Genomic DNA, 11,005 nt, shown 5'->3' with positions numbered 1-11,005 from the left:
TAAAATAATTTCTGACTGCATAAATAGACACGATTCACGGATTCTTAGAATCCTCACAAAGAATATCCGACGAGAATCCGGATTCATAAATAATTTCATATTTTTACTTACTCGATCATTTGAATATGTACTTGAAAATTTTGTCAATAGCCAACCAACTCGTCGGCCATTTATTTTTAGGAAAACTAATGAAAATAGTTTGAAAACTTTGAGTTTTAACGATAATGACAAAATAAAAGGTAAAGTAAATAGTGTCAGGATTGACTCTTTAGTGTAAAAATGTGGTTTTTCGTTAAAGTGAACAGTACCGCGAGCTTTTCGTTAAAACTCTATTTATTTTTTGGGAAATGATAGTTCCTCAACATTGTAAATTCCATCTTGGGATAACACGATGTCTCATTTGAAATTGTTACCTATAATATTGTTAATAGCCTCTTAAATTGAGGAAGGTGACGGAAATAAATTAAAATTAGATTATATTAATGTGCTAGCATTCAAATGCAAAAAAATAAAAAAAAATCGTAAAGATTGTCGTGATACTTTTGTTTATCGGACAAGATTAGCACAAAATCCCTATTAAAACATATGTGAATCGTGATACTTACTAAAAGAATCACAATGATTTAAAATAATGCGAAACGAGATAAGACAACCTGTTCCAGGTTTCAAACGATGAATCAGTGATGGCCACAATATCCCAGAAATCACATACAATAATATGAACACTTTTGTTGGAGAGTGAAGAGGAAACAGGAAATTTTAAATTTGCCTATGAGTAGGGCTGATTATTATATTATCAATTAATTTTATGTTTGTTCCACATGCGAAGCCTAGTGTACATACATTTTACATTATTCGATTTTTGTTATCCATATATTTAAGTTTGGAAAATGAATTTTATATTGAAGAAAGAAAAAAATAATCTTATATGTACTTTTTATATTATCAATTAATTTTATGATAATTTTCTAATTTTTTTATTTGTTAATAGCATGATCATATCTGATCGATATCTATCCCCAGCTGTACCTGCACCCTAAGATTTTGACTCTTACCTATAACTAGCAATTATGTGCATGCAATCATATGGTAACAGTTCAACAACCAGCAGAAAATGATGGGATTAGGCTGCCCTACAATACTAAATAATTCTTGTTTTTATTAGTTGTGCCTGCCTGCATGTGTTTCAGGTGGCACTTTACTTTAAACAAGAAAAATCCCACGAGCTTCTTCACTCGAGAGGAAGATTCTCGACTAAAATATTTTACATTAGAATTATATATGATATGGATCACTGCTTATCTTTAATACTTTTCCCACGTGAAAAATACCTCCTATTCTAGTGAGTTTTATGAACCCATTGAACCAGAAGCTTTTGAAGCTCAAGCATTTATATTTTTTGGTTAGAGACCAACGTCGTGGGGCTAACGTAAGAAGAAAATTAGGAATTTCGCGTGGATGGTTGAGCACTACGTGCTGCCTTAAAGAAAAAGTAGGAAAATAGCAATTTTATAGGCGTATGATATACATATACGTATACAGCTTTGCTAAAAGATAGTTCATATGCTGGAAGGCAAGGATTCGGATTTCTTCTCCGTTAAGAATTAAGATTTGATTTACTTAATTTTCTCTAATTATAAGTGTTTGTATTCATTATTTTTACAATAATAATTCACAATATAATCTAGCGGGTTATGCAACCGTCTCGTTAAATTTATGGTGTTTTTTTCTTCAGTTAATTGAGTTATATTTATAATTTTGTAAGTCGTTTATTTTATGAACATATTTTTTCTAAAATCTCTTCAAATCATTTAAAAGCACCTTTCAAACTTGCATTTAACTTCTTGATTTATTTATATTTGGCATTGTGGATGTGACTTGTGAGGTCCATGTGCTAGATGGATTTCCCTTCTAGATAAGGCATGTGTCATGTATTTGTTGTGTAGACGTATGTGAATTAATAGACAATATAGCATTGAGTTGTTGACTATACGCATTGCACGATATGGTCACTAACAAATTAATAGGGTCACATTTATCATGCCATGGGGTTTCAAAATGAACATTCATATCTGTGTTTAGACTTGTTGTAACAAAATAATTTATAACACCAACTGTATATAATTATATATCATATATTATTATTCCTTTTCATTCAACTACACAACAAACTTTCAATGAAAAACTTAGACTAAATTTTTTCAATAAAGATGCCATATCTATATAGTGCGTGAAGAAAAATGAAATAGGTGGTGAGCATAGTAACACTCTAACATTATTGAATGTATTTAGGTTTTACCTTAAGGTTAATTACCCAATGAGGGAGTTTGACATGGAAGCAATGAGGGAGTTTGACATGGAAGTCTTTGTAGATAGGGAAAACACTCGGTAGGTATTTTTTGAGAGGCCAACAAGACAACGAATACAAAAGTTGAACTGGGACATCAGTATTGTAATAATTGTAATAGCTGAACTCAAACATTCATATCATAGTAATTGTATTTGGTTTCCACAGTTTTAAAATTTTGCTACAGAATATTATCTTATGACTACATTGTATCAAAATTTAAGAGATATTATATTCACACACCTCAAATTACTTCTCCCACATTTTTTAATTTTTTAATATTTTCTACACACCACTAACCCTTGATAGAAAAATATTAAAAAAATAAAAGAGTGTGGAAGATAAAATTTGAGATGTATGAATATAATCTCTCAAATTTAATCATCGCTATAATAATAGCTTGCTAAAAAAATTGTAAAAAAGGCATGAAATTTTAAACCAAATTGGCAAGTCATGGCACAAGTATTGTGATTCAATCTTGACCCATTTCCCATCACTCTTCACCTCTTATTTGATTTAGGCAACATCAAAATTTTAGGGGTGAAAACTAGCTACAAATTACAACAATATTGGGAAACCAAAATATGCAGACAAGGAATGTACAGGTGAGAAACGCTGCATGAATAAATGGATTAATGACACATATATTTACTCACTTTTATACATTTGTAAAATACGACATTGAACTCTACTTCTGTTTCATTGCCGTTTAATCAGTTCATTACACCCTCATTACTATAGTCTACTGACTATTATACTATAGGTAAAGTTACTAAAGTACCCTTCAGGAAATAACAATTATAACCTTTCGGGCTCATATATATTGCAGCATTTGTCAGAAGATCTCTACACCAACAGAATCAACACAAACGATGGCTCTTACTCCTGAGTTGCAAACTCTCACCAAGGCCTTCTCAGGTTCCACATAAATATTAATTTTCTTCTGTTTTATTTTATCATATCAATTTCAATGCGTTAATTCTCTTACAATTACAATTCGTTTACGTTCCAATTTTAATTCTTTTATTTCTTTAGTGTTATTTTTCTTTTTTTCAAAATTTTTTTTCTTAGAAAATTAGTCAATCACATTGATGGATTATATTTGTTTTCCCCATTTGCTTAATGTTATAGCTAAATGCAGTTCAGTCGGTTATGAACATTCATTCATGAAGTTCCGAGTTTGATTTCCGCTAACCCAAAATGCAAAATGCTGGTTTGTGAAAAATTAAAAATTTACAGCATATGGACTAATCTTTTGTAGCTTCAAAAACACCAAAAATCCAATTCTTTCCCAATTTTCCATCAAATGGTAATTTTTATACTTCGCATTTGGATTACTTTTTATCCCGATTCCTTCTCACTGTGATATGAAGTCAATATATAAACCCGTTTTGTAGTTAATTTGACGGGAATTTGAATTTTTTCACTAATCTTTTAAAAATTATTAATAATTGTTTTATTATTTAATTACTGTTAATTTAACTGAAGCAGGACTTGGAGTTGATGAGAAGGCACTAGTAGCAACACTGGGAAAATCGCATCCTGAGGAAAGGCAATCCTTCAGGAAAGCAACTCCCCACTTTTTCAAGGTAGATGAACGTTCCTTTGAGCGCTGGGATGATCACCATGTCAAGCTACTCAAGCATGAGTTCCTGCGTTTTAAGGTAACTTTCTGGTCGTTTTATTTTATCTTATTTTTAAGGCATTTTTACTTTGGTTTTCTTATCACATCCCTCAACTCTGATAGAAACAAGATTCGAACATGAGACTTCTTATTTGACAACAAGAGATTATTTTATCGATCAAACAATTATTGGGTTTCACTTCTAATTATCATTCCGAATTTGGTTAGAATTGTATGTCTGCTGTGGAGTTCTACCAACGTATTTAACATGCTTGCACAACTTGATAAAGCTGAACAAGTTAAATGCTAATAAGTTAATAACAAATTGATATCAACGGATTATCAACACTCTACTGATACTCATCAACACATTATTGCACATCCCTCCTTTCAAAAGGAAGGCGGCCTGAGAATCTCATTAGATCTCATTAGGTAAATTAAAGTTAATTATGTTTGCATATGTGATTCAGATTCGCAGTCCAATAATTTGAATCGTAAGATTAGTCTAATAAGAAACATTAGTCTTCAAATTTATGCACAAATGATGAGATTGGAGTGATGAGGCTCTTTGTTATGATTTTTTTTTTTTTTTTTTCCAGAATGCTGTGGTGCTATGGACAATGCATCCATGGGAAAGAGATGCTCGTTTGGCAAAGGAGGCCTTGAAAAAAGGTCCAGAATCATATGGTATTCTTGTTGAGATTGCATGCACTAGATCGTCCGAGGAGCTATTAGGAGCTAGGAAGGCTTACCATTCCCTCTTTGATCACTCCATTGAGGAAGATGTTGCCTACCACATTCATGGCCCTGAAGGCAAGGTAAATGTCATCTTCCGTACGTAACAATTGCATAGTTGTCTCTTAGTTTTCATTCGTTTGATGGATAATAGTTCCTATTTGCTAATTTTGATTTGAGATAGATCATCCAAGTGAGGATTGAAAGATATCGGCCTTGTATTTTGTGGTTTTTTTTTTTCAATTTGACAGGATCCTCTTCTACAGGGGTAATTCAATTTTTACTGCGCGACTACTTTTTCCATATTTACTGACCACGTCTTAAACAAAGATAGGTTTCAAAACTGGATAGTACTGGTAGTGCTACCAAATGCGCAGTATGGTAGTTTAACAGCTAGGACTGTGCAGTACATAGGTTCCATCGGTCGAACAGATATAAAGAAATGATTTGTTAATGAACATATATATGAATCATAAAATGTGTGTATATAAAATGAACATGTGAATTCATTTAATTGGTGTTTTGATTTCTTTGTCCAGCTCTTGGTTGCTCTTGTGAGTGCCTATAGGTATGAAGGATCAAAGGTTAAGGACGACACTGCAAAATCAGAGGCCAAAACACTTGTTAATGCCATTCAGCATGCCGATAAGAGGCATCCCAATGAAGATGATGAGGTGATCAGGATACTATCAACAAGGAGCAAGCTCCATCTCAAGGAAGTCTATAAACACTACAAGGAGATTTCTGGCCACAACATTGATAAGGTATGTATACAAGGTCCAAAGAGAAACGCTTAACTTCCCAGCTTTCTCCGAATTTTCTTCGCCTACTTACATGGCATGTGATATGCAACCCAACTAATGTCAAGATAAAAAAGTTGGGGGAAAGAGTTGGCTGTACAACATTATCCAGAAATTTTGTCAACCCAAAATACTTCCAATACTCAGAATATGCCTCTTGCATCTATTTTCTAAAATCACATATTGTTGCTTTGTTTAGGATCTTGATCATGCTGTGAGGTTAAAAGAGACAGTACAATGCCTTTGTACTCCTGAGAAATATTTCAGCAAGGTAAGCCAGAGTCGTATATTTTTGTATGAAGTTACTCATGCAGTATTACATATAACCTCTCAGGCAACATTGTGCATGAAATTCTTAAACTCTTGTGCTCTTCATCAGGTCTTGGAAGTTTCATTGAGAACTGATGTCCATAAGCATAGCAAAAAGGGATTGACGAGAGTAATTGTTACCCAAGCTGACTCGGACATGAGGGAGATCAAGGAGGAATTCAAGAACCACCATGGAGTCTCTTTAGTCGAGAAAATTGAAGAGATGGCTAATGGGAACTATAAGGATTTCCTACTCACCTTGCTTGCACGAGGAGGCTGACTAAAACGGCAGGACGGAAATTTGGGGTTTGTTGGGATTACTTGAAGGGTCTCTGTGTTACTCTTTTCAATTGTTTGGCCCTTCATGGCTGTTATAGCTTTAGTGTTCTGTATGAGTGTTGTGTTATCATTAAAAGAAACTGAAATAAATCAATCGATCAATGAGATATTTTACCATTTCAATAAGCAGATTTTCGTGTTCAAACCACTTCAAATTGCAGCATTAGATTGTAATTATGTTTACAATGCAACGTTTGTCTTCTAAATAGAATGTACAAAGTACGATTAAACCATCAACTGAGTGGAAAAAAAAAGACGTTATGGTAAATTATGTTTACTGTGTGGGGAATAAAGTAGGATTTTCAACATCGTCCGGAATAAGCTTTTTCGTTAGCTTATTTACACCAACGCTCCCTAAACTCAACATTCCTCTCACTCAGCCCCCTGAAACTCAACCTTTCTCTCATTTTACCTCATGAAACTCAAAATTTCAGGAGGCAGAGTGAGAAGAAGTTTGAGTTCCTGGGAGCGTTGGAGTAAATAAGCCCTTTTGTTATGCAGAATTTCCTAGTATTTTCCGTGGATTGAAGCACCTTTGCCTTTGGATTCCTCAAATACAAAAGTAAAATATTCAAGCTTTGGGAAAGTGTAAGGTTTACAATGCGATTAGCAATGAATTGAAGTCTTCATTAACACAGTTTCCAGTACTCAGCCTAACTAGTTTGACAAGGTGTCCAGTGCTTAATGTTTTAGTTCCTAGTACTCACTACTTTTTCTTTTGTTCACCCTTCCCATCTTCATTCATTGCAATCCTTGCTTGACAACCAAAGAAACAATGGTGGGCATGGCGGAGGTGTTTCTTGGGCCGTTGATTGAGTTGCTGCTTGACAGGCTAAAAGAGATGGTTAGCTATTGTCTTTTTTTTCAGCTGATTTCAGTTTAATGATACAGATGTTATTAGTATTTGGGATTATTAAGTCCACCTGGGAGGATTGGTCGGATTTTGATACTATTGATTTACATTTGTTCAAGTTTGTGTTGAAATATCCACATAGGCTGTATCTTTGAGAAAAGAAGAGTTTGAATATCCTAATCCCACTCTAACTAATACCAAGGTCTTTTGTAATAAAATCTCACACCTGACAGATTATGCAAGTGATAATTAACAAGTTGGGAACAATATCAATGTTGTTGGAAGTGGACCATTGTCCTGTATCTCTGATAAATATACAGATTGTAGTCTTTGTTCTCCTTATAAAAGTGTCTTGCCCAACTTCTAGCAGAACAAGATGGTCATTGTTTATGGAAGTCACGATCATATATTTTTGTTCAGCATATCCATTCTCCTCATATTTAATCATCAAACATAGGAGTTTTGAATTTCATCACATCTATTTACTTCCTTCGGTTGCTGTTAATCAAAATCTGTTGCTAGATTATTAATATAACTTCTGCTTAATCCAACCCTTGATTAAAAAGCTGTCAGACAACTTTTATTAATACTTCATAACATCCGAAAACGAAAACTCTTGATAAAAACCCTAAACTCCACCAAACATAGATAAAGGTAAGGTAGATAGTCGCACCACAAGGAAACACAAACACAGAAAATAATGACCGTCATCAAACACCAACAGAAAAACAGAAGCACTCATAGCACTTGATCATACTAGTTTACTCAGAGAAGAATTTCAGTACGATCTATTCCTTCCCCAACAGAGTAAGGAGGAAGTCCTTGTAATCCCCGGAAGTGTCTTTGGCCACAGCATGTTCAAGAGGAACGCTGTTCTTCTTGTAGTAAACCTCCTTGATGTCCTTCAAGTCCCTCTCAGCCCTCGTCACAATCACACGAGTGAGAGCATCCTCATCGGTCCCAAGCCTCCTGATAGCATTGCGAAGAACCTTCTCAAAGTACTTCTTGTGGTCATTGAGGCATCTGATGACTACATGCAGTGCCTTCTGGAAATCATCAGCACCCTCTTCCAACAAAGTCTGTGATAAAAGAAGAAAACTTAGAGGTCAAACTCGGCAGTCTTGAATCTTAGACTCTTGGTAGAAGGAAGTCTGTGTAAGTAATTACTAATTAGTTCTGAGTTGGATGCCCTAACTTTGACGTAAGGGGGTCTATACCTTACTGATGGAAATTTTATGGTCATCTCTGTAGTGGTTAAAGGTTGCCATGAGCTGAGTCTTGCTCCTAGTACTGAGGATCCTAATAATTTCATCATGATTGAAAGCCTTGTCTTTGATAGCATCATGAAGAATATCAGCTTCCGATTTTGCCAGTTTTGCACTGATCTCGCCACCGTCGTAACGATACGCAGTCACTAAAGCAACCAGAAGCTGTAACATTGAACAAAAAAATCAAACAACATTAGCAGTTCTTCTAGTTCAACAATTCTCATAACACAGTTCGAGAAAAACACAGAGACCAAAATGGTAGTTCACCTAATACAAAAAAGAGAAGGCAAACAATGGAAAATTCTCCAACTTATTATTATGTTGTCTAATAGTAAAGTCGACTCTCACATAATCTACAATTCGACAACATAACATGTCAGACTGTTTGTCAAAAAAATATTGTTGTTAATAATGCTTGTACCTTGCGGATATCACCAGTGGTGTGGGCAGCCAAGTCCTCCTCCAAGGAGTGCTTGTAGCGAACTTGGTAAGCTTTCCTTACTGCAAAGAGATCTTCAGGAGATAGTATGGTTGCAATTTCGATGATGACATTGTAGTTACACCCAGATTTCTTGATGGCCACATGAGCCAAAACAGCATCTCGATCTGCAGGATCCAAGATCCAACGGTACACAGCTTTCTATATAGGTGTCAATCCCAAATGAAATTTATTTTGTTAGTATCGCGCAAATTGTTCAACCCAGAAATACAAAACTAATAGAATTCATACAAAAATATAAGGGCATTCGGATCCCAAAGTAAAATAACATACCCTTTAATCCCATCAAAACATTTTAGTCAAAAACAAAAATCTCATAAGAAAAACGTAATATCATTTCCATTTTGCGTCCCTCCCCATACATTAACCAACCAACATTAAAATTGGACACACCGATCGATTTATGACCATACATTAACCAATCAACATTTTAGTTTTTTTTTTTTACCCAAGGACAAAAACATTCGGAGATCTCTATGTTTTGTGATACACAAGGACAAACAAAAGATAATTTCATGTATTTATTCTAATAAATATATTTTTGTCAACTAATAAATATTTTATTGAAAAAATAACAATAGCAATGGTAATATTGACTAAGGAGAGAATATGAGAAACCTCAAAATCCCCAGAAAGCTCGGATTCAAGGCGTTTGAGAAGATCTTCTTGATAAGACTGCTCATAAGCAAGCCTGATTTGCTTTCTCTGTGCTGCATTTCTGTGTCCCAGAATAGAGATTATAGCCTTCTCATCAGTCCCCCATCCTACACAGTAAAAAAAAACAAAATAAATTTACCATGTATATAATTTTGCAATTAATTATCTGCATGCAAATTAAAATAAGAATTAAATAGCTGAACTATAATTAAACCTTTCACGGATTTTCGAAGAACTTCGGCATCTTCAATGGGAGAGAAGTTTTCAGAAGCAATTAGTGTAGCCATTGTTGGAGATAATTTCTAGGTTTGTTTGACTCCTCTCGTACTAATTTCTTATTCTCTTGCTCTTACAATAATATTTATAGCAAATTTTTAAACGAATATATATTAATTAGCATATCTACTAATTGTCCACAAATGAGGTGGTGTTTAGGTGAGTTTTGGTTGGCTTTGGTGTGGCATTAATAGGAGGTTGCAAAATGGCAATCTCTAATTAATACAGCATTTCTTGATTATATCACCTTTTCTGGATTAAGAAAACATTTAATTAATTAATTACTTCATTTTTTTCTTGTTTTCTTTCATTTTCTCATAGTAGATCAAACTTGAGAGTTCAAACTTCAAATCTAAACGAGAAACATGTGATGATCGACTTGTAAGAAAAAAAACATTGATAAATCGGTCAGCCTACTGAGGTCAACATTCATACGAGACCTAACAAAAGAAGAACACAACACACACATACATTGTACACACATATATAGGTGAATATCAGGGAACACACAGTTATATTTTTCAATGATCTGAACCGTATGCTTTTGAATTTGTAGACCAAATGTAGACTGGCTAAAAATTGTTAGAGAGACTAGAGTACCTTTGCATGCCTTTCTGAGAGCTTCTGCATCCTCGTTAGAAGAGAAGTGATCTGGAACAGTGAGGGTTGCCATCGTAAACTGCTATGCTGTTTTTGCTTCGTTTTCGGTAGGAAGGGAATTAAAGAGGTGAGTAAAATGTGAATGGGTGATTAGTGCAAGTGCGTGACCCTTTATATAATGCTAGGTTTCTTGTAGGCTTCACCATTGAAGTTAACGCCACCTCACACAAACCATGTTTTAGACCTTCCTCTTACCTTACATATGAACATTATATATCTTTTAATTATCCTAATAGTTGCCTTTATTCCCAACAATTATTAGAAAACAAGTGAAGAAAAGGATTATTTATATACCGGTAGTCCTCGTAGTTTATTCGGATTTTCAATTCGATCTTTGTAGCTATTTTGTCGTATTTTATTATATTAGTAGCGTCGGTTCATTTCATCAAATAAAATAAAGTTTTATTTAAGCTAGGTTTTTAAAATAAGAAGATGTGCACAAAATTGATGGAAACTTAATTGATAAAGCTAAAGAGAAAATATAACGATAAAACTGCAAGAATTAAACTATGAGAACGAAAGTGAAAATCCAACTAAATCATGGAGACTATTGGTGCAATTTGCCCCCGAGGTTTAAGATAATAAAATTATGGTTTTCGCACCTAATTATTCTTTTTTATTTGTCTTTTGGCATTGAA

The 11,005-nt window shown here is 34.2% G+C and overlaps 2 protein-coding genes across 3 annotated transcripts; one reads left to right on the top strand and one right to left on the bottom strand.

Annotated features, from left to right (window-relative positions):
* Positions 1 to 3,217: 3,217 nt before the first annotated feature.
* Positions 3,218 to 6,214, top strand: LOC137746511 (annexin D4-like). The gene is made up of 6 exons (XM_068486535.1): positions 3,218 to 3,265; positions 3,839 to 4,011; positions 4,571 to 4,789; positions 5,246 to 5,470; positions 5,706 to 5,777; positions 5,886 to 6,214. Exons 1-6 carry the CDS (start codon positions 3,220 to 3,222, stop codon positions 6,093 to 6,095), a joined length of 945 nt encoding a protein of 314 aa, XP_068342636.1. The 5' UTR covers positions 3,218 to 3,219; the 3' UTR covers positions 6,096 to 6,214.
* Positions 6,215 to 7,565: 1,351 nt separating this feature from the next.
* LOC137749015 (annexin-like protein RJ4) lies at positions 7,566 to 10,445 on the bottom strand. Of its 2 annotated transcripts, none has more exons than XM_068489195.1 (5): positions 10,308 to 10,445; positions 9,393 to 9,538; positions 8,697 to 8,915; positions 8,225 to 8,437; positions 7,566 to 8,086 (listed from the first exon to the last, which is right to left on the bottom strand). In XM_068489195.1, exons 1-5 carry the CDS (start codon positions 10,378 to 10,380, stop codon positions 7,796 to 7,798), a joined length of 942 nt encoding a protein of 313 aa, XP_068345296.1. In that variant the 5' UTR covers positions 10,381 to 10,445; the 3' UTR covers positions 7,566 to 7,795. The 2 variants fall into 2 exon arrangements, with proteins under 2 accessions (XP_068345296.1, XP_068345295.1); XM_068489194.1 differs by lacking the exon at positions 10,308 to 10,445 and adding an exon at positions 9,646 to 9,769.
* Between the last annotated feature and the right edge of the window lie 560 nt (positions 10,446 to 11,005).

This window comes from Pyrus communis, chromosome 10 (assembly GCF_963583255.1).
Source record: "Pyrus communis chromosome 10, drPyrComm1.1, whole genome shotgun sequence".
In the NCBI taxonomy this organism is placed as follows: domain Eukaryota; kingdom Viridiplantae; phylum Streptophyta; class Magnoliopsida; order Rosales; family Rosaceae; genus Pyrus; species Pyrus communis.
This window is presented reverse-complemented; position numbering and strand designations above follow the sequence as displayed.